This window comes from Pogona vitticeps, chromosome 1, assembly GCF_051106095.1.
Source record: "Pogona vitticeps strain Pit_001003342236 chromosome 1, PviZW2.1, whole genome shotgun sequence".
Taxonomy (NCBI): Eukaryota; Metazoa; Chordata; class Lepidosauria; order Squamata; family Agamidae; genus Pogona; species Pogona vitticeps.
The window spans coordinates 251,388,010-251,413,062 of NC_135783.1; the positions used below are offsets into that span (position 1 = coordinate 251,388,010).

At 39.1% G+C, this 25,053-nt stretch overlaps 1 protein-coding gene across 1 annotated transcript in view; it reads right to left on the minus strand.

Moving 5' to 3' along the window:
* Positions 1 to 25,053, minus strand: part of LRP5 (LDL receptor related protein 5) — a 153,233-nt gene that overhangs the window by 45,753 nt on the left and 82,427 nt on the right. Inside the window, exon 7 of the mRNA XM_020784181.3 lies at positions 24,863 to 25,034. Within this exon, the coding sequence (XP_020639840.3) occupies positions 24,863 to 25,034 (172 nt within the window). The remainder of the gene's footprint in view (positions 1 to 24,862; positions 25,035 to 25,053) is intronic.

Sequence of the window (25,053 nt, forward strand, 5' to 3'; positions counted from 1 at the left end):
TCAAAATAAAACACGGTGATATTTTCCATTCTTCAGTTATTTTTTGTCTTGAAAAATCACAACAGCTGAACCTAGTGGTGAGGGAACTGTTGAACTGAAACTGTCTCAGTGCAGCTATTGTCAAAACTTGGAAAATATACTTGTTTAGACTATGATTCCCAGTGCCATGTAAGTCAAGGAGGAGGAGGAGGAGCAAGAAAAGAGGAAGAGGAAGAGGAAGAAGTTTTCAAGTTCCAGGTATCATTTTCCCTACATATTTCCAAAATAAGAATCAAGTACTTAGGACTGTTTCACAGCGAGATGTTCCCAAAGGAGATGGAAAGGGAACCTGAACTTTTCTATACAGTTGTTAGAAGCTGAATACTTCTTGAATGCAATCTCACTACTGCATAATCCAGGAAGCACCAGTACTAGTACAGTTCATATTTGCGTACTGTACTCTTCATACCTTAGAGGCACTATATATAAAGTTTGATATATTTCTGCGGTTCAGCCAACTACTCCTGCCAATGCTGTGGTCTTTCAGCCAAAATTAAATTGTATCTGAATGTTCATTTGAAGTTCACACACAAAGTATGGCCCTTGCTGTTCTATCGAGCCATTTATGTGAGGGTTTTCAGGAGAAAGAGAAGAGGGAGATGTGGGGCGGGGAGGGACACCAGGCAGCATTTCCACTCCTGTTATTTTCATTCCATCTCTGTACCCTGTAAATTCCTACACAATCTGGACTCTAGCACATATGGGATGCATTGTGAACAGACAATTCACCAGCTGTGATGGCAACTGTGAACCATAACACCATTACAGAACCAGAATCTTCCAACTCTGTTTTTGTGTAATTATGTTAATAAGCCACAAGTATAACCATAACAAATATCTACAATGTACCCTTCCTTTTCTGTGAGATGATTAGCTGAAGGGAATCCTTAACAGAGGTTTTACTAAAATTTTGAGAAGTGCAGCACATTTGGTCTGTTGCAACTTAAAACACATTCTAAAACTTAACAACAGTTGGTTTAAGACCGGCTTCTCAGATAGTTCAAACGGGTTTCAACACCAAAGATTCTTCCAAAGCAAATTCTAATTTATAGTAGAGGTTTTACTTCTGTCAAACTATTTTAATATTTAGAGCATGTTAACTGATATGTGGTTTGGCTTTTCTCTCCATCACTCCAGGATCAGGCCTGCAAGCATAATGTCCTCTTAGGAGGGCTGGCTGCACAGCAATCTCTGAGGGAGAGCTTTAATAAAATTCACCAGCCAAGATAGATCACTGACTAGGGCAAGCATTTCCCCCAAAGACTTGATGGCTATTCTCAACAACTAACAAAAGATGAAGGCTGACTAATACTAAAGGTATTCCTTAGGAACAGAGAATAAATCCAGTGCCCCCAACTCATCTACATGCTTTTTATTTACATGTGAATGTGTTCTTGTCTTCATGTTATGGCTGCCTTGCTTTGCCTTGTTCTATATGTGGAGGGTGGGGGGATGAGGCAGGAAAGCAGATGATTGCTAATCATGTGAAATTCCAATCTGTACTTACTCAGAACTAGAAAAGATTTTTCTAAAAGTTTATGATTTTTGGGCATGATACTCTCCATCTGCCCAAATATGGCAGTGGCAAAAATTTAGGCCTCTGAAGATGTTCTATTTTCTCTTCCATATCCGTCAACACTGTGGATGAGTTATACCCATGATTATCAGTGAGAGGTTTCTGAACAAAGGGGGAAATCATCTTGATTTACCTGTGGCATCCAAAAACCACAGTTCTGTTAAACCCATGTTCAAAAGTTTGGGCTGGCACCTCAAGAACTGCAAGACACATTTTTAAAACTATATAGTAACCTGTATAGTAACTGCTATGGTGGCTAGAGCTGATGAAAATTCCAGTTTAAATGTATCTGGATTGTCCCATATTGGCTATTTCTAGTCTAAATCAATGAAAAGAATCCAAAGCACAGTAATTTTACTTGAATGATGCTTTGCTTTGTAATTACTCAATTTTTCAGATCTTGATAAAAGAAAACATGGGATGCATAAAGCTTTCCAGACCAAAGAGATTGCTTCAGGAATGCTCCTGCATCCACTATTTAGGTCCAGGCACACTTTTGCTCCCTCCTCTTTCCTTCCTCTACACAGGGAAGGTTAGCTGGGAACAAAGACCCAACCCCAGCTGCAGCTAGAAGCAGCAGCTGGCACTGTGACTAGGTGGCCATGACACTGGAGGTGAGCCAACACTTTTGATGTAAGGAGCTTGGCCATGCCTTGTGATATCATCCAACAGAGCTACAGGGGTAAGGATCTGGCCCAGCATCCAAAAAAGGTATTCTATCCATCACTCTTGCTTAAGACATGATAACATGAAAACATAACTTCTGAATGGCTCTTGTAACATCAAACTATGGTGCAATTGTGCAGGTTTTCTTTTAATACACAACTATAAGCTGCCTTCCTTATCTGCCTACCCCATGTATGTTGTTACAGCACAGGTTGCATCACCCATAGACAGAACAGTCAATACTGAGGGAAGGTGTGATAACTCCTGCAGGGTCACAAATTGCCTCTTCCTGATGTGGGCTCAAGTGGCCCTCTTGGACATAAAATATTTTATATGGATCTGGCCCATTGGAATATGTCCCATGTCATTACATTTTTCCAATAAGCTCCAAGAGTGGTCACAGTTCCCCTCCACTTGTATATGGAACTCCTTGCCACTGTGGAACACGGGGTAATGGAATTTTAGAGAGAGAGCTTGTGTTGATGCTTTCTCTCTCTCTTTCCTTCTGCAGAAAAAAGTACAAAGCAACATTCAAGAAATCTTTCTGAGTTGGGACAAAACGGCACATGTGATTTAAGCATGGGTGGGGCTCCTCTTCTGCAACCCAAATTACAGTCTGCTTACTTCTCCAACAGATGTCAGTAGGGCAGCACAGAAAACCAAACCCATTCAACCTTTATTCTTGGCTCTATTCTTAAGATATATTAGTGTGTGATAAAGATAGAAATCAGGACTGTACATAAAAGTAACACACACATACCATACATGTTCATAACCCTTACATGTAACAAATGTTACATGCATAAAAGCAATTGGTATTATAGGATAATTAAAGCCATGATGCATAATTATCCTAATTCAAATGTCACATAAGTGTTTTGTAAAGTATTCTGCAAAATAGACAAGAGAGCTCTTGTGCTATTCAATCATACTTTTCATTAAAACATTCCTTTGTGATTAATATGCTTTTCCTCAGTGAATTTTCATGTTTGTCTTTAATAAGACTGTTTCTTAGGAGTGCAAGGAGAAATGTCATATTCTATTCCTATTGTTTATTCCTGTCTGTCTGCTCACAGTCAAACAGACTGCAATACCAGTCAGTGCAAAAGATCTCTCTGAGACTTAATTTGATTAATACAAAAGCTCACTAAGCAGAAACCTGTCAAATCTGGAGCTATTTATCAGCAGCAACCCAAATCAGACCAAGGGAAAGGAGACAAATGTCATTTTACCAGCAGTGATTCCTATGCTGTTTTTCCTTCGTAATTTGGTGAAAGCTATTACCTAGGCTATTTTGAAATTGTTAGAAGCACACCAATTTCTTTGAATAAAAGGCCACCAATTTTCCTCTAAGGATGAAGTCTGATGAAACAGAGAAATTGGAATAAATCTATACAACAAACATACTGATTTGGAAAGAGAGAGAGAGAGAGAGAGAGAGAGAGAGAGAGAGAACGTCTAGCAAAGCCAATTTACAAAAATGTAAACAATTTTTCTGTACATCTAGTTCAGTAAAGGACCATTAATATATGACCTGCTTGGCTCTGTTCTTCTTTAGCCAACCTATTCTGAACCTCTTCTGCTTGTTCATAATTCCATTCTGTACAATGGACTGTCAATGTTATATAGACACTTTAGAGAAGAGGCTGGGTAAGTCCGCACAAGTGTGTGTGTGTGTACAAAATATTACACACACACATACACACACACTTGTGCGGACTGACCCCACCTCTTCCCTAAAGTGGCATAGGCAAGTTTCCATTCACTCCCTCCCAGTGTTATCAATTTGTCCCCAGCCCTTCTGAGATCAAAACCTAACACCATGCAAAGATTTTAAAATAAAGTAACCCAGAATGAGAAAACGGGAAATGTTGCCTACTTAAAAAGTGGGAATGCAAGCCTTTTGTATATAATGGGTTGTTAAACTTGTTGTTGTTATGTGCTGTCAAGTTAACTCTTACTTATGTTGAACCCAAGAATGAGCAATCTCGAAAATGTCCTGTCCTCAACTCAGCTCTTGTACGGCTGTGATAGTCTGCACTCAGAACCTACGCATAAAGTCATGTGGAAACATCACTTCACCCCAGGAGTCTATATCAGGTTAGATCAAGAGCTAAGTCTGACGCTTTTGATGGGAAATGACATGAGTGTTTTCCATTTCTTAATGGGAAAGGAGGGGGCATGTGATGTAATTCCTAAGGGAATTGTAACACTAGTCCTTCTGACATACTGTATATGTGTTTTATAAATAGGGGAGATAGTCCCTGTTGTCATACCGGCAGTTCTGGAAGACATATTTCATCTAGTTACATGCACAGTTCCTTTATATGTTCATAGGCACTCACATATTTATTTAATTAAAAACCATTACACCATTGGATCACAGCCTTATTAAGTCATCTCATGCATCAATATTTCATTGTATACCTGTCCAAATAGTCTTTCCAAACATCCAGCAATGACCTTTCCACCCCCACCACCCCAAAAAAAGTATTTGCAAGGAATGAATCCACTGTCCACATTGGAAAAGCAATACAAAAATCTAACAAACCATGAGATTTTCAGTTTTACAGTGTTCTTGAAAACAAGCCACTGGCAAAACGACAGGTAGCATAGATGACTAGCTATGGTGCTACAGGATAGCTGTCAATTACCAGGTGTATATCAACACAGTTCTGTATATCAAAAATTTACTTACCTTGCCTTCACGGTCTCACCAATGGGGACTGTAAAGTTTTCAGAAAGCAAAAACTGTCCCCATATATGACACTGGAACATAAATATCAAACAGATTTTCTACAGCCTTATGAAAACAAGAGCACAGCATGCTAAAGAAACCTTTACCTATAGGCACAATACAAAGTTCCTATCAAGGAAAGCAAAGCATGATACACCAATTATGCCTGGCTGGAAGTTCATGTCATAATGAATAATTATAAGAGGCAGGTTCAATTACACATCCCATTCTTTGCCCCTGTTGCCATCAAACCCCAGGCAACACACACTTCTATTAATATTTAACAAGATTCTGCAAACTATGCTTCATTGACTAATTAAAGATCAATGCATTTTTTTCTCCCAGGTTTAATTAATACATATCAGGGACTTTCATTGCCTATAGCTACACAAGTACAATTATGCTTGCCAAATACTTGGGAGAGATATTAAGTAATGGCCTCATTTAAACTCAAAACCTATAGTTCATAAATATGGAAGTAACAATTTGTATTTCAGCTCTTGCAATGAATATTGGAAGGTTACAGTGTAGATGTGCATGTGACTTGAGGGAGCCATTCAAAATAGGATTTAATACATATTTTTTTTTCAATTGGCTTGAATCCAAGGGTGTCCTCATCAAGTGGAAAGGTATATCCACTTGCACAAAGGCTGCCACTAATTTTCATCAGCACCACCCTCATGCCTTTTCAAACCTTATGCTGGAGAATTTCTCAACTCTTAGGTAAAGGTAAAGGTCCCCCTTGACATTTAGTCCAGTCGTGTCCAACTCTAGGGCGCGGTGCTCATCCCCGTCTCCGAGCCGTAGAGCCAGCGTTTGTCCGTAGACAGTTTCCGTGGTCACGTGGCCAGTGCAACTTAGACATGGAACGCCGTTACCTTCCCACTGAGATGGTACCTAGTTATCTACTTGCATTTTTACATGCTTTCAAACTCCTAGGTTGGCAGGAGCTGGGACAAGCGACGGGAGCTCACTCCGTTGCGTGGATTTGATTTTACGACTGCTGTTCTTCTGAACTTGCAGCACAGAGGCTTCTGTGGTTTAACCCGCAGCGCCACCACGTCCCTTGATCTCAACTCTTAGGAACAGGTTTTATGTGGTGTAATTGTGACAGAAATGTTTTTGTTCTCAAAGCAGAATGCAACCTACTGGTTCCAAAGAAAATAAAATTAAAATCTTACGCAACTGAACAATTGAATCCATGTCCTCTTTCAGTCCTCTCCTTTGTCCCTGAGAACTATGTATCAAAACTGAAAGGGAGTCATTCCCTAGTTCAGGGGTGGGCAAACTCTAGAGGTTCAAGGGCCATATATGGCCAATCCTGGACTTTGGAGAGCTTCATCCAGTCCTAGGCCATGCCCACTCCCAAAATATTTTTCTTTTAAAAGGTTTTTTGATAAAAAGACTGAAACATTCCCTCACAACCTCTAGTAGTAAAACCTTGCAGGGAAGAAACAACAACAGAATTGGGAAGGAGGGGGTACGGGAGCAGGCATGCTGGGGCACAAGTAAATTTACAAGTAAAATGGTAAATATTCCCTCAGTACCATGTAAGGGGGAAACGTCTGAGCATTCGGAAGGTGAAACACACACCCCATGGGTGTTGGGTGGCCATTTGGGGCACCCTGGGTCCCACTGGCTGCACTTTGGCCACTGTTCTGCCAGTTAATCACAGAGAGTAAAGCTTGCAGGTGACTATCTGTCCTGCTTATCTGAAACTAGTTAACTGGACACAAGTCATGCATACTGTATTTTTCAGTGTATAAGACGAGACTTTTTACTTAAATAACTGGACCAAAAATTGAGGGTCGTTTTATACAGGGCAGGCAGCCGCTTTCCCTGCCTTTTGCGAAGCTACAGAGTAAAGCAGCCATGAAAGGGCAGCACACTCGCACCCCTTTGATCCTGAAGCAGCCCTGAAAGGGCGTCAGGATCAAAGGGGTGCAAGTGTGCTGCCCTTTCATGGCTGCATTAGCCATTTCCTAAGCTCTGCAGGGCTTAGAAAGCGGGAAAGGCAGCCGGGAAAGGGTGCGAGGATCAAAGGGGCGCGCACGCACGCACGCTGTCTTCAAATTTTCTAATTTGGGTGTTAGAAAAGGGGGGGTCATCTTATACTGTGGGTCGTCTTGTAAATGGAAAAAACCCGGTATGTGCAGATACCTACAGTTAATGACAAAGATATAAGAGTACATCTCAGGGTACTTGCTTGCCAGAAGTACACATTTTTGTAACGTTAAAGCTGGGTGAAAGGTGATTATCCTTAGAAGCCCACTAATGTGGCCATTGAATCCTGAGAATACCAACTTTCCCTGAAACACCAATGTTCAGCAGTCCCAATATCCTTTCACTATACGACACTCATCAATCCATTTTGTTCATCATTCAATTCATTTTGTTCACAATACCACTTCTTATTCCTTACTCCGAATTAGATCACTTTTCATAGGGGCAGCAGGGGGAGGGGGGAGTCTTCTGAAACTAAAACAAACTTGGGGAGGAAACTGTGGTGGAATAGCCCTCATATAGGAACCTGAGGGTCATTTTTAAATCAAAAGAGAAAAGACTAGGTAGGAGATGTCAATGGTGCCTGCAGCTTGCGGAATCTATTTTGCCCATTCTTGCTTTAGGTTCACTCCCAAGAGTCAAAGGTGCACACATTTACATAGAAATCTTGTTGATGGTAAATGGGCAAGTTGAATGATCTGTCCACATTAAATTGTTTCAGATAAAATGTACATCTATATATGCACTGAAGTGTGCATGCAATTGGCAGCAAAGGAGGACAGACCACCCTCACTGTAATGTGTATTTAGAGACCCTACACAACCTATGGAAATCTGTGTGCTCGTCTGGTCAGAGCAATCAAGCTCAGCCTCCTATCTTCTGGAGCAAAGAGCTAAACACCTAAGATGCATTCACAAAGACAGAAAGGATAACTTTTCTTGAAGAAATATTATCTATCTCTGAACATGACAGATAGCACTAAGCTGCTAAGAAACCAGTTTCCACATACTTAACAGAACTGATGCCTTTTTGAGCTTTTTGAGTCAAGGTCAACAACCTGAACAGGATTTTTTAAAAAATCTTTAAGACAAAAGGCGTGTTGGTGTTCAGACCAGATTTCACCACCTGATGCCCTCCCGATGTTTTGGACTGCAATGCCTAGCATGCCTAGCCAGCATGGCTAGCTGAGAGCAATCAACGTTGCACCCCAGCCCACGCCTTGAAATCAGTGAAAACATATAAGATTACTGAATGTGCACATCATAGCAACCGGGGCCAAAGAATTTATCTCCAGATGGACCTTCCAATAAAACGTTAATAAAAAAGATAACTACAAAGATGAGGAACATGTGTCCACCATCTTTTTCTATTAGCATTTTCTCAAAGAATGTTCATTTCATACAAACAGAACATTCTTCAGCCCTCCTAGTCTTTAGAAAAGTTGGAGAGGGTTATGAAAACTCCCCAAATGCCCCTCCCCCAAGATGGTACAGCAATGGTGCCTGGGGGATTGAGGAGGAAGCTGTAACTGTTCCAAACAAAAGTTCCAAACCAGGGACTTTTTTCCAGACTCTGATTGTTATACACAGTAATATTCTAATGGTAAACATTCTAACACAGAAATAACAGGCTTCTGAAATAATTGTAACTGGCTTGTGGTAGACCCTGGTTACGGGAGATCCTGGTAACTTCGTTAAATATCCTCTCTCCTCCTTTACTGGCCCCAGTGATTCAACTCCCATTACCTTAAGATTCCAGTTCACTGATAAGTCTAGGAACTATAACATTGTGAGCTTAAAGGACTTTCAAACCCGAATCCCTTTCTAAACCTCATTCCCTTCATCTTCTGCTCTCTGTCATTCATTATTTCACTGTCTGTATTTATTTTTCATTTGTTCAGAAATTAAATGCATTACAAAATAGCATTTATAACTTGGACTGCACAGAGATATTACTTGGGGTGTAAGCTTTGTTTGCTATGGTGCCAAGGTCTGGTTTCTCCCACTTTAAATGCTCAGAAGGCGCCCACTAAACCAAAAAGTGGACTGCCTTTCCCTCAGTAGTTCTCTCCCTTCTTCATCCACCCCTAGTGGCTGCATGCCAAACTGCTCAAAAATTTCAGCTCCTCTTCTTGCAATCTTTCATTATGAAAAAGCGATCCAAGAAAGCTGGGAAGGTAGCTTCACAACTTTCACATCAAGAACAAACAAACAACATTATGCACAGTCTTTTCAACCACAAACCAAAAGAACAGATTTCTTCTGAACTTGGTGAACAGGAGAACATCTAAGGTCTCCTCAATGTGAAAAAATGTCAGAGACTTACCCACTGTCACCAAATCACCTGGGAGTATTGTCAAAACCATGCAAAGTGCAGGACCTCAAATCAAAGCATGCAATGTACTTTAATCCATCCAGAGTGCAGCTAAATATTGATCCACTCAACACAAGTACTTAAGATGCCCTATAATTAGACAGAGTGAGTTAAACTACATAAGTCTGACAAAGGATATGAACCTGTCCGCAACCACTTTTACCCACTTACACTGCAGGTTTATCTTTTTGCCCTGTCAAGAGTAAAATAACTTCAAAAGCGTGTGGGACAATGGACAGAAGATTCACACACTCTTCACACTCTGCGCCTTTTAAATCAATCTTTACCTACTAATTTATTTTGATGGAAGCTCTAATTCTGCTTCTTAAAAGGACTTATCTTGTGTCTTTGACAAGCCTATTATTGAAGGTGGTAGGGCTGATTTAAAAAAATTCCCCATAGATCTTTAAAAACTCTGCTACCATCACAGTTTGGCTTGGCTTTTACTTTGTATTAGAATACTGCAACTGACAGACAGACAGACAGACAGACAGACAGACAGACCGACCAAGCACCAATTTTATCCAATGGTGAACACAATTTGAAAAACTGATTATTTTAGTAATACAGTATTTCCAATATATATACTGTAGTCATGTGTAGAAATGGGAATATTCATATTCACTCTTCAACCTGGCAAAGAGGCTCGTCATCCTGTCTTCTGCTAGGAGTGGCTAATCCATTGCGAGCTCCAGAGCAATAGAAAGGGAGTCCAGAGCACATGGCAGCGGCGGAATTGTGGGTGGTCGTTCCGGACCCTCGTTATCTGCAACTTTGGAGGGATATCAGTATTTGTATACAAATATCCCCATCTCTAGTCATGTGAAAAAGAAAGTACACCCAATGCTGTGGTTTTATATATCAGGACATAATAAAAATCATCTGGTCCTTAGAAGGTCTAAAAATTAGGTAAATATAACCTCAGATGAACAACACATGATATATTACACAGTTCTATGATTTATTTTACAAAAATAAAACCAAAATGGAGAAGTCATGTGTGAAAAACTAAGTACGCCTTATCTTATGATTCAATAGCATATAGAGCCACCTTTAGCAGCAATAACTTGAAGTAATCATTTTCTGTATGACTTCATCGGTCTCTCACATCATTGTAGAAGAATTTTGGCCAACTATTCTTTACAATGTTGCTTCAGTTCATTGAGATTTGCAGGTATTTGTTTATGCACTTTCTTAAGGTCTGGACTTTGTCTCGACCATTGCAACACCTTGTTTCTTTTCTTTTTCAGCCATGCTATTATAGATTTGCTGGTATGCTTGCGATTATTGTCCTGTTGCATGACAAATGCACTCTCTAATTTTTAACCCCGCTGGCATGTTGTTCATGCAACTTCTCCCTGCACATGCATGCAATTCTGTCCCCCACGTGCACAGTTCCATCACTACCAGCACCAAAGGGGTTGAACATGATTACTGTGCAGAGGAGGAAGAAAGCTGCTTGGAAGGAGGGGGAGTCATGTGCACACACAGCTTAGAGGGAACCTTGTGTATGATCTAATTTCGGCCAAGCTTTAGCTGTTGGACAGATGGCCTCACAACTGACTCTAGAATACTTTGGATAAATTAATGGTTGACTTAATGACTGTAAGGTGGCCAGCTCCTGTGGTTGCAAAACATCATCACCCCTCCACCACCATGTTTGACAGCTGGTATGATGTGTTTGTGTCGATATGCTGCATTTGGTTTTCACTAAATGTGGTGCTGTGCATCATGGCCAAACATCTCCACTTTGGTCTCGTCTGTCCAAAGGACACTGTTCCAGAAGTCTTGTGATTTATTCAGAGGCAACTTTGCAAACCTAAGCCATAGTTCTTTTTAGAGACAAGAGGTTTTCTCCTGGCAACCCTTCCAAACAAACCATACTTGTTCAGTCTTTTTCTAACTATACTATCATGAACTTTAACATTTAACATGCTAACTAACCTTTCCCAGATTGATGGACAGCAAGAATTGCTTCTCTACTATCATTGCTGATGTGTTTCCTCCTTGGCATTGCTTTAGTACACACCTGAATGCTTCAGACCAGCAAACTGCTAAAACTTCGGCTTTTATAGAGGTGGTCACACTTGCTGATGATCAGTTACTCAAGGGCATTTAGTTAGTGCCTGGTTGCTACTTAACCTCTTAGTTCCTATGGAAACAGGAAGGGTGTACTTAGTTATTCACACATGACTTCTCTGTTTTGGTTATTTTTGTAAAATAAATCATAACACAGATAATATGTTGTGTGTTGTTGTTCATCTGAGGTTGTATTTACTCAATTTTCAGACCTGCTAAAGACCAGATGATTTTTACTACGTTCTGATACATAAAACCATAGCGTTCAAAGAGGGTGTACTTTCTTTTTCACATTACTGTAACTGCTCTTTCTCTAATAACTTCCTTCTCCAATGTCACAGCATGGAAAGCAGCCACATCACCATGTTGCCAAGTAAGCTCAAGAAGTAGCATTTAGCACATTAAGGTGAAATTTATTGATTGTTGAGACATTTGATGTGATATTTGATGCTACTGAATTAGTGTGCTAATGGAACACCATCTATTTCTATTAAGTTTAAGGAATTCTTCATCTAATTCTTCATTTAAGAGCTGTGGCAATAATTATCTAAAAGTAGCTATCTTTGGTATATGAATAGCGGACAGTTTATGCATATGTTGACCTTTACTCCTCTCCCAACTGCCATAACACTTTTCCTCATGTTTTATTCAGTGCATTTTGAAATCAAATGTTGCTTAGGTTAAAAGTAACCATTAATTCTCTAAGTTAATTCGTTATGTATCAGGCAGGCATATACCTCAACATTCACAGATTCTTCCTTGACCCACAACCACTGCTATAATTGTAATGAGGAACATTTAAGATGGGACAGTGAATCAGTGGTCCTTCAGAGGTAGTTGAAGTAAAATCCCCATAACCCCTGACCCTGCTGCCTCAGGCTGATGAGCGCTGGAGTCCAATGACAACTGGAAGGCTACATGTTTCCTACCCATGATTTAAAATTATGGCCCAAATTATGCCAACATTCTTCCTTCTAGTCCATATGCTTATACATAACTAACAAAGAAAAGAAGAAACAAATATTTATCCTAATAGTATAATGCAAACCAAGGAGTGGAGAGATATATGCTTATGTACAACATCACTTAATTTCCTTTTTCAATACCACTGTATGGAAAGCAGTGTAATTCTGCTGTTGTCAGGCAAGGTCAAGATGCAGTGCCCTGGATGGACATTTCTTTCTTTCTAATTTAATACTCTGCAAATCATTCAAATTGTTTCAACACATACTTTCAGCATGGACAAAATGTAATCAACCCATCTGATCTTCATACATCCCACAAATACATTTGTAAGCTTTAAGAATTCACAACAGTAATTTTGCTTGCTACAAATTACTCTTTTAATGCTACAAATTCATACTACAAATTACTCTTTGAATGCTCGAGCTTTTAAACACAAACTATAGTCCTGAACAGCAATATATTGAAAAGCTGAACACACTACCAAAGTGGTGAGATTTAGATCCAAAGATGGCAATTAGTACTGATGTGAACTAATGGAATGCTTAAGTGAACACGGGCTAAGAAAATTTGCATGCTAGTGCTTGTGTAGCTAGACTTTCCTTGTTAATACTCATGCCCAGCTTTCATCTAGTGATAATTACTAGAAAGTAAATGGTAATGGCAATCATTCTAATAGCAGCAGCAATTAGTAATGATACTGTCTGTAATCTTATGTGCAACTCATCCACTTAAATCCTGCTGATTTCAGTGAGATTTAAAACAGGCTGTTTGCAGCACTGTGAACAAACTCACATTCATTATCAAAAAGATTAGAGCCTGATATAACTGGGAAACAAAGCCAGATGCAACACTTGCAAGAACGGTTTAAAATCTATGAAAAGTTGCATTGACCAACCTGTAGAGTCTAGCATATAATAAAAACACAAGATAATGCTTTTATTATATGCTAAACTCTGCAGGTTGGTAGAGTTTGGCACATAATAAAATATCTAGTATATAATAAAAGTACAGTATATGGTAATGCTTAAACAGATTCCCAGTGTGGTATAGCGGATAGAATGACAGACTAGGGCTCTGGACAAGAGAGTTCAAACCACCACTTGGCCATGGAAGCTCACTGGGGTAGTGGAACTGGTAAAACCACTTCTTACATATCTCACTTACCTTGAAAGCCTTATTAGGGTCACTATAAGTGAGTTCCAACTTGACAGCACAGAACACACACAGTGCTTAAACATCTGACACATTTCTATGGGCTTAATATATTAGGCTGTCTCAAAAAGTATTTGTGCCTATATTTTATTTTCCAATATACAACAGTATCTCAGACTAGAGACAGCTATATCCCATTCCATGTCATATACAGCAACAATCTGTTACTATTTGCATTTTGGAGGGTATATAATTCTAGATGAAATCATGTTGTGCTGCTCCATATGTGCCACAGTGATGATGCCATCACCAGGGGGAAATTACCACTGACTGAAGGCAAATTGTTGCTGATTAAAGGCAATTTTGGTGTACATGTGACTGGTACACAAAGTGACAAAGTTGTGTGCACCCTGAAATCCCCAAAGAAATGCTTTAAATCCATGAAAATTTGCCACTGCTGGTGACATCACCTTTGTTGTGCACATGGAGCTGTGCAACACAATTTAAGCAAATAATAAATAGGCACAAATATTTTTTGCAAAATACTCTCATATTTTTGTCACAGCTACTTCCAGACAATGAACACAATAATGGCAACATTTTCACTTAAAAGTTCAGACATTGCAGCTGTTGAAAACGTTCTAGATATATGTGATCTTGAAAAACCTTCAGCGATCACTGAGATTGCATGATGACTTTTTAAATATATAAATAAAATTATACCAGGAGATTCAGAAGAGAAAAGGCAAACACTACTGTAATTCTGAAGAAAATTAAGGCACAGTCACCTGCAACACACAGCCACTGTAAACAAAATGAAGCTGTAAGCAAATTAAGGGGAAATAGTGCATCCATGATAGACAACACTTGCAAAACCATTGTAAAATTGGAATAAATGTTGGACAAAGTCACCAGAGATAAAAGGGAATGAAAAGTGACAAAGAATTCAATGTCTTCAATGGTTCACAACAGGCTCCCAAGGGAACGTTAGAAAAGGAAAAGGCAGCAGGAATACCTCCAGGAGCTGCCAATGCATAAAGGCAGCAGGGGGCACCTGAGGTGAAGAAGTCTTGCAATAAAAGGTGACAAGGAAAACGTATGGGGCATCACACTGAAATCAGCATGCAGGCATACCAAGGAGTGCACAACAATAAAAACTGTGAGATGACAAAGATTAAAATGGAAGGAGGCACCTTTTCACATGATGGCAATTTTTACAACTTGGGGGGGGAAACGATCCAATTTGGAGAAGTCAGAAGTATTTAAACCCATCTAGAGACTTATCCTAAGTTATCTCATGGAAACAATCATCTTTTTTTAAATTTGTAAACTGCCCCAAGTAGACCTTTGGTCTAGATGGGCGGAATAGAGATCCAATCAATCAATCAATCAATCAATCAATCAATCAATCAATCAATCAATCAATCAATCAATCAATCTTAAGTTTAATTTCATACAAACACCCCACTTTTTCTCGCACACTGAAACATTACTTTTTCTCAGTTCTAGATCAACTCATTCTACAAAAGTGTGTTAGGGGCTCAAGAACTGTTTGTTTATTTAGATGTTTGAAAAAGCTTACAAGTGTAAACGGAGTAAATTGATTTCCTACAGATTTCAGTTTTGTTCATTATAAACAAAAAAGCCTGTTAACTACAAAGGAACAACAAAAGACTGAAATGCAAATATGCAGAAACTATTCCTCAAAATTACATCGGAAGGACATAAAAAATACGAGGACACTAAAGCAAAATGTCTAACTATAATGCTGTTCAAATGTTGATGTTACTATTGCAGAAAACTTCAAAGTTAGGTATGCATTTCTTCACTCGGAACTCAAAAAAAATTGTGCTGTGAGACAGTTGTAAAAATTGCCTGCTCAGGCAGATGATTTATTGAGGACATTCACTCACTCAGTCCCATCAAAACCAATAGAAAGTATACTAGTCGGCCAGCAACCCCCCTCCCAGTTCCCCCATCATCTCCTGGTTTCTTTAGAAAAACCTAAAAGGGGAGGAGAAAGAAGCCTGACAGCCAATTTGCATAAGTGCACAACATAGGGGATTTCTAAGCATTCATAACGGCCAAATCAACCAAACAAATTGCCTGAAGAACTGCAACAGTAAGCTATTGGGGTTCTTATGTCGGCAACTTCTGATGTCCATTGGAAGAATAAAATCTTTTATAAAATTTAAAAAAACCTACAATTCTTGTTCTGTCTCTCAAAACCTAGAGGGAAGAAAAAACCTGTGCACCACTAATTCAGCCTTCTTACTAAAGAATGAATACAAGATAAAAAGGAGCCGACAGCTGGAAAGAAGCCAATAGAAACCTTTCAGGAGCAAAACGTAAAGAAAACCGTGTTTGTTCTATATTCAGAATTTTACATGGAACTCCACCGATGAGATGGCATATCTGGCCACAGGTCCAAGGATACACATTTATTACAGAGAATGCCGCTGTTAAAAATAAATTGGAGATTAATGCCTCCTAACCAGAAATGGAAGAAAAAGAATTCCTGACCAGTTCAATTCCCACAAGGAAAGAACAAAGTTTTCTTTCAGAAGTCACCCTTTACCAGGAAGGGTGCTTTTTTTTGCGGGGAGCCCTCAGTAGAGGAATAGACAGCTCCTGGCTTTCTATTTATAGGCATTCAGGCAGTGAATAGTTTCATTCCAAATGCCACAAGGCATACATGCAACCTTTCATTCCAAGGGCCTGATTTGTGCTTCATTTCATAAAGTCCAGAACTAGCAAGACAAAAAAAGAAAAGAAAAAAAAAAGAATAATTTTTAACAAGTGTGCAACAGAAACATGGGAGGAGGGAGAGCTCTTTATTAGACTAATCTAATTCTCAGACGTTGGCATGAAGGACAGGAGGTGGGGGATTCTAAATAAAACTTTTTAATATAGTTTTGCTTTTTGAAAGAAATGCAGCTCTAGAACTACTTTTTTTTTGGTGCTCATTAACACTGAATGGTAGTGTCCTGCACTTTTAAGCAAAACTGAGCAGGGGTGGGGTGGGGGAGACAAGGAAAACGAAAGGAGGGGTGCAAGCATTTCAATTAGTGGGCTTTGAAGGGTGCTTCTGAATGAGAAAGACAGAACACACTTGTCAAATGCAAGTTCAAGTGAGAGCCACTTCTGCCAATGGAGTGGGCAGATGGCTGTGGGGGTTCCGCTAAACCTTAGCTGGGCCCCCATTATGTCTTTATTGCTCACAAAAAAAGGCAAGGGTCACCTACAGTTTAGAGCAAGTTAGCTTCCTTTCCCACAGGATGACTCTAGTCAATCAACGTTGTGAGGAAAGCCTTCCTTTTTGAGTGACTGCTGTCTCATCAGGGCACCAAACACTTATGAAAAGCTGAAGAAAACACTTTAAAAAAAAATCTTCCCATAGAGCAGCAGACGTTAGATGGCACTGGCCTGGATGTGTTTATAAAGTAGGGACACAGAGGGATTCTGGCTGCTGACAAAGTTTGCAACATATTGTCTAACTGGCCTCCGTCCCAGTTTAAGTTACAGACTATGGACTTGAAACTAAAAAGTCATCTACAATCCAAGCAGCGTTATCTGCCTTGTTAAAATGACAAGACAGCATAGAGGTGGGGTGGGGTTGCAGTTTGTATTAAGTTAACTTTCACCTAAAAACAAGTGAGAAAGAAAGAATTCATATCTCTCATATTCTAGATGCAAAGATAAATTAAAATGAAACAAAACTAAAATAGAGAAATGCAGGTATCTTAAACATGCAGAATGCCAACAGATTTTCTTTGCAGTTGATGTCAATGCACAAATGAATGACAAGTCAGTAAGTGACTACACAATAGAATATCACTTGTATTAATTTGCTGAATACTGGATATGTCATTACCGGGAGGGAAGAGGGAGAGAGAGGGGTTGAAAGAGAGAGAGATTCGTGTTTGGATGAATGGACCCATAACAGTCGTATTTTTGTGCTATTTAGTATTATTCACTAAGACAACTGAGAAAATATGAAAGTCAATGAACTGAGACAAAGTTCTTCAGTTACTTCAAATGAAAATGGCCATGTTCAGGAAAAAAACATGTTCTGCTTTTCAGCTGCAAACATAAACAAACAAACAAAATCCCAAGCCCCAACCTTTTTTTCTGATGTGGCTCTAAAATGAAATAAAAAGTCATTTAAAAACCCAAACTCATATTTTAAAGCAACAGAGGAACATGCTTTCTACATCATTTTCTTACACTGCCTATACTTAAGGGACAAATAATCCTACCCCATTCTATCTCTAAGCCCAGACAACAGAATTCTAGAAGATGCAGACAAAAAATTAACTTTTAAAAGCTAGGATAGCCCACACGAATCCCTGTTTTGCAGTCTCCTAAACTCTTTTTGACTAACCTGGACAGTTCACACTCACCAGCTTTTGTGATTTATGTTTAGTTTGTTATTTTTCTCCTTAAAAAATTGTCTTGGAGGAGGGGTGGATTGTTCGTTTGTTTTCTTTGTTCTTGATTTAGTGACCATATTTTTAAAATAAAGTTTCAGCCTGCAGCTGTTTCTATTAACTAGACCAGTGGTTCCCAACCTTGGGTCCCCATACTGTATGTTCTTGGGCTACAACTCCCAGAATCCTGGCCAGCAGGGGCTTATGGGAGTCTTAGTCCAAGAATATCTGGGGACTCAAGGTTGGGAACCATGGTACTAGACACAGGATGTGAAACAGCAGGTCCATGAATCTGTATGTGGAGAGGGAGGAATATCGAACACATGAGCAGAACTGAAATTTCCAATACTGCACAGTACACAAGGGTGACCAATGCATGGTGCCCAGCAAGTATGAGCAGGGCTGTATCTCTTCTTCAGCTGCACCGCCCACTGTTTGACTGGTTTTAGTCTGTGAGGGGCTGCTTCTCTACATGTAAAGTTGCCTAAATAAACACATGAATGCTGGTGATCTCATTCCCGGACACATGGGGGAAACCCTACAATGCATGAAAGCAGAAAGACACCAATCATATGTCTATCAGAGTACAGCTTGGGTGCACAACAACAACTATGCTGCCAAGTCAATTCTGATTTATGGTGACCTTTTCCAGGATTTTCCAAGTACTCGGAAGTGGTTTACCCTACCCTTCTTCTGCAGGCGCACTGGAACTGTGCAGCTGGCCCAAGCCCACACAGGCTAGTTCTACTCCCAGGAGGCACCATAGGGAACTGAACTCCCAACCTCTGACTGCAGCCAGATATCAAAATCACTGAGCTATCCAGACAGCTTGGGATGCCTATGACAATGTCACAGGGGCAGAATTTTACACCCACACACAGGCAACCACAGAGTCCTGTTGACATCACATGTTTGGTTCTCATGGGTAACAAATATTTAAATAGGCTCATGGAGAAGCCATAGGTTTGAATTTACGAGAGCTCAGCAGGGCTGTTGTGAACACGACATTTTCGAGATGGCTCATTCATACAGTCACCATACTTGACTGCACATAATGGCAACAATGGAGAAGGGATTGCAGCAATGCACTTGTTGATTCCATTTCTAACTTCCATGTGCTTAATGTATTAAATGTTCACAGAACCTGTAATAGGTGCATGCAAATGTGCACGGGAAGGTACAAGTGCATTCTGTTCCAAAGGGAAACTGAAGATCAGGCACAAAAAAACTTACATACATTCAGGATGCACACATAGAAGTTGTCTGCACATGTTCCCTACAAATACATGGAACATGAGGATGTGTCCAAAATGTCCATCCTTGATTCCCCTCCTGATCACTCCCATATACTGTATAAGTTATTTTCAAACTGGAATGAATATCTGAACAGGACTTTAGATAACATAGGATTAAGTTAAGGAAACAGGGCATGTGAAGGGAAATGTATACTGATCTCTTGGAGATCCTTTAAAAATTCACATTCAAACTCAGGCCAAAAGTTCACTGCCCTTCTACTATCCAGTAACCGTCTACTACCTAAATGAGATTCAAACCAAGAATGTTCCGGTCATCAGGAAACACTAGACCGGTAGATCAATTCTCCAAGTTATTAAAATAAAAGGAGAAAGGGGGAAATCTCAAAAGGTACAGAAAACGTAGACAAAAGTTATCTGAATCTCAAATACACCAGCTTGCCTTTCATTTTAACTTTATCCTATTTTTTTTTCCAGAAGGAGGCCAGAGCCTTTACCAGCATATCAGAGTGTAAATCTGCTAGACATGAATTGCAAAACACTGCATTTAGATAGAAGAGATTTACACAGTGTTGTTGATGTTTTTTGTATAGTAGAGTTGTTTTTCACTGTCTACTAACATCTCAAAAAAAGTATTTCATCTTTTTAGGTTAATGGGTTCTCAGGATTTCCTCTTGACTACCTTTACTATATTTATCCAGGGAGACACATTTCAAATATAGCCTCTGGCTTGAATCCAAGTTCTCTCTTCTACAAGTTAAAAACACACACACTTCCACTAACTTAGAGCAGGGAGAATGAGGCAACTGGGATATTATCATTTTTTAAATGGATGCGTTCACACTGGTGTTGCTTTTTTTAAATTAAAAAATCCTCATTACTATTAATTTGTATGCACTGTGTTAATAACAAATTACTACCAAGTTAGTTTTACTTTTTTTAAAATGCTTAAGATAAAAATTTAAAAATCCACACAAATGTCCCACCCACTCCAAACATTGTAGTGTAACAAGTAAATACTACTTGTTACTCCTAAAAGTGACAATGTTGCCAGCTGTTACATTATTTTATAAAGGCAAAATCTTTACGCTCTGGTTACCCAAACAACAGATGTATTACAGTAGACCCTCTACTTAAGAAATTAATCCGTATTGGAATGGTGGCTGCAAGTCGAAAAGTCTGTAGGTCGAATCTCCATTGACCTACAATGCATTGAAAACCGATTAATCCCATAACCAGCGGTTTTTATTCTATTTTTGTTCCATTTTGGGTTTTTTCTGGTCTGTAAGTCGCTTCTCTGGCTGCAAGTCGAATCTAAATTTTGCAGCCAGAGAAGTCTGTAACTCGAAAAGTCTGTAAGTCGAGCCGTCTGTAAGTCGAGGGTCCACTGTACTGGCAATATCATTACCAGTAACAGGTTGCTTCCAAAGAGGATTATCCCACCAACTGCTAAATACACTTCACTGTCTCTCATCCACCAAAAACGTTACTTTAGAAAATCAGAAGGTATTTCAGAGAACCACCAGATGCAGCTCAGGGGCCACAGCTATCAGGGTGGGGTGGAAACAAACAAATTAGGGAAATAATGTCCCATGTACTGTCAGAGCTTCTACTCATAAAAGTGACATATTGTTACATGCCGTATCATTATGGTTCCTGTTAAAAAGCACAAAAAGGGCAAAATGGATAGGAAGTGACTGAAACAGAGCATTTTGTTTCAATCAAAGCATGCAAATGATTTGAATTGTTGTCAGAGTTTCAGGCTTCTGCAGAAGCTATACTGTTGCAGTGCACATGGTCTTTAGTTGTTCCCTGGAGGTCAGTCAACTCAGTAGCATTCATGATGATCAATGCTCATTTCTCCTTTGAATGTGAGAAGGGAATTGGTTTACTTCTGACACAGCCTCCTCAGAGATCAAAGGTCATATTCCTCTTATTCAGAGGTCCCAAGGGTCTCCTCCTCCCCATTCCATTTTTTTAAATAAAAGTTCACTTTGACATAGGATAAAAAATGCACAATTAATTTTAAGTAAAAAAATGCAGCTTGTCCAATAATGTTTAAAAACCTGGCTAAATATGACCTGCTTGTTTATATAACAACAGATGAAAGCTAAAACAAAAATAGAAACATTTTAACAAATTAGAAATACTGCATGTAAACTTCAGAATTTCTATAGAAAAAAGCCCCACTCACATTTACTGTTCTAATTCTAATACTGTGAATTCCCTAATATTCTTACACTGTAGCGAGGAAAAATGAGTCTGGGTATTAGGTGGGAAAAGGTATCTGTTTTTATTATATTTAATTTATTTACCAGCTGCTTGGATATTTAGAGTTCTAGAACAAAACTAAACAGAAAACAAAAACATCACTACATTTTAAGGATTAAACACCAGCATGAATTCGAGAAATCTAATTTTGCAGTCATTTAGAGCAACAAGAAACAAAGAATAACATTACTGCTCTTTTATAAAAAGGAAGCCCTCTCATTCATTTAGCTATACAGTATTAAGATTATTATTTCAAGTATCATCTTCAACACAGTTAAGTCAAAGTTAAGTGAAAAAAAACTGTTTATTAGGGAGGTATCATCACTCTGAAAGCATTTCTGGTCATAGAAAGGCATTACCAGTCCTGGGTGTATACAAATATGGTTGTGATATTTTCATGTTTATATAGTGTGACAAACAAGAACAAACTAGGAAGAGTTGAGTTGTAAGCTGTTACCCAGTGAGGTTCTCTGTGTTTGTAGATGGAGGGGCCTAGCTGCAGCCTGACACTAATGACCAACGTCATGCTTCACAGACACTTTTTAGCAAAGTACAATAGTTGAGGGAACATCTGGGTACAAAGTCTGAATCCTTTATGAAATTTGCAACAATGCTTTTGAAATTATAAATGGGAAGAGTATAAACGCATGCTTAATAATTCCCTATGGGGTATTTTAGTCAGGAAAAAAAACCCTAAGGAATTAAAAACACACTTAATTATAAACAAATAATTCCAACAAAGTTTAATTACACAATTATACCTCATGGCCATTAAGCAAGTGCTGAAGAGATAATACCAAATCACAGAACTGTTTAAAAAAAGGAGGTGGGGGGGACAGGGAAGAGAATGAATTAGGAATTTCTACACATGGGAGCAAGTGCTTTTTGCTTCACTCACTGTTGGAACCTTGTAATCCGCATTAATCTGTTTGTTCCTGGAAAGTACCTTTTTCAGACAAAGTCCTAAATGTGCTTTCAATTCATTTATGCCGTTTACTTTGTGGCAGCTGACTCTGTTGAGTCAGATATATTATTTCCACATATACTATGTGAAATTCTCCTATATTTCTTGTCTCCCTCCCTTCTACGCTCCCACCCTTGGCACATGCTGCCAAACTAACTTAGCAGAAAGTTTAAAAAGCTGGGAACAATGTTACCACAGGGTGCCAAATTTGCAGTGAAAGCCCCAAAGGCTGTTGTCACGCAAAGTTTGACAAAGGTTGCCAAATGGTTTCTTCAGGATATAAACTGCTTCTGAAGTGACTGAGTCCTTTGTATTTACAGCTGAATGCTGCAGATGGGAAGATTTCTATCAAGAAAAGAGTAATTGCTGTTTCTGCCATGTGAAGTTTTACTCATATAAATAAGGAACACACTTGCTCCTAGGTATATGGCAGTGTTTTTTTGCTTTCAGGGGATTTCCACCTGAAGCAATGTTGGAGTGGGGGAATTATTTGCTGGGAAAATTGGGACCAGTTAAATATGCAAATATTCCATCAACTCAAATAAGTTAGTAAAACCTTTTAAAACCTTCTGTACAAGAGGAATAATACAGTACCATGTTTCCCTGAAAATAAGACAGCATCTTATATTAAGTTTTGCTCCAAAAACGCATTAGGGCTTATTTTCAGGGGATGTTTTCTTATTTTTTTTCGTGTACAACAATCTACATTTATTCAAATAAAGTCATGTCATCTTCTTCTGGTTACTGCACAGTGTTGGAGGGCAGGGTTTCATTTAACTGGGGCTTATTTTTCGGGTAGGGTTTCTATTACGAGCATCCTGAAAAATCACACTAGGGCTTGTTTTCAGGTTAGGTCTTATTTTCGGGAAAACTGCTTTTTAGTAATGACTGTAATATGTTTCAGAAAGGGCAAAGTTATCCACTCCAAGAGAAAAGACTTCTTTAAATGAAAAACATGTTAATCAGAACTCCTAACTTGTTCTGTTGTCAAATGAACATATAGTACAGGTGGAGCCATATCCTTTGCACAGCACCTGGAAGTATACTCAGTGTTTTACTTGTAGCTTGCCATTGCAGGTGCTGCACAGGACTTGATGTTGTTTCTATGGTTTTAAGATATCAAGAGTCTTAAAGCAAAGGAACATGGTTCAGTGGTAGGAGGAATGCTTCAGTCACAGAAGAGATATTACTAGGACTGATGGACTAACAATCTGATATAAAACTGCTTCACTTTCTTTTCTCATCTTCTACATACAAAACAACCAAGAGCTTAGAAAACTCACTGCTGGTTGGAGCTTCAGGAATTAGATTCCCAAAAAGTAACTTTGCCAAGGTTTGAAGGGAAAACACTTTTAAAAGGTGAAATTATTCTTCTTTGCATCATTTAGGAAGCAGCCTACTACCACATAGGAAGTGAACAACTCACTGTAATGAAGGATTGCTAAAGTTGTACTTTAGCTATAGCACCTGGTATTGCTCAGGTATCTGAAATTAAAGATTATTTGGAGCAGGAGGTTATTATATGGAGAGTGGGGGGAAGAGAACAGAATTTCAGAAATGTTAAATCTTGCTTCGTAAGCATGAAAAATAGAACCATTAGCCCACTTTTTCCTGTTGTTAACAGCCTAATCTATTTTTCCTTTACACTCTCCAAGAAGGCATTTAATGTTAGGTGTCCTAAGAAAAAGGTTATGCCTGTCACATTGTTTACAACAGTCCTCTCCAACCTTGGACCCTCTAGACTTTTGGACTATAGTTCCCATCATCCCTAGCAAGGTGTCATAATCTAACACATGAGGGTCCAATGTCGCAAAAGGCTGGATTATGAGACAGCTTCTATTAAACACATTTACATAAATAGCTAACATTAGCAACCCTAGACGTTACACAAAATTCCTCCATCTGGATGAGTAAGAATAGATACAAGAACAACTCAGCGGACAAAACTACAACACAGTTCTCTGCTGAGAATTTCAAACAGAAATGTCTCTGATAATGAACTCCAGATGAAACCAGAACTCAATAAAATGAATGCACTCTAGTAGTTCAATTTCTTTTTCCCCCCTTGTTTTTCACAATCTTACACATGACTACTAAAAAATAAATCCCAACAAATTCAGTGGGGCTTATTCCCAGATAACTAGGCATAGAGTTGGCAATGAAGTCTAATCTGGTCAATGTATTTGCTATGGCAACAGCAAAACTCTCCCCCCATAAGTATTTTGTGTTTAATTATTTGCACCCCTAAAGAAATTTGGGGGGGGGGGAGAAGACCAAATACTAATGACAAAAATTTATCTTAGAAAGAGTTTGCAGAGACAGCTTTTTGAAAATGCATAATTTCTTATTTACCTCAATTTTGTCGATCTTTGCATCTCCCCAATAAAGTTTGCCTTCTTCAAGGTCCAATGCCAAACCATTAGGCCACCCTAAAGAGGTGTTCACCAGGACTTTTCTTTCAGAGCTATCCAAGTAAGCACACTCAATCTTTGGATTTTCACCCCAGTCTGTCCAATACATGTAGCTGTGGGGAACAAAGGAAA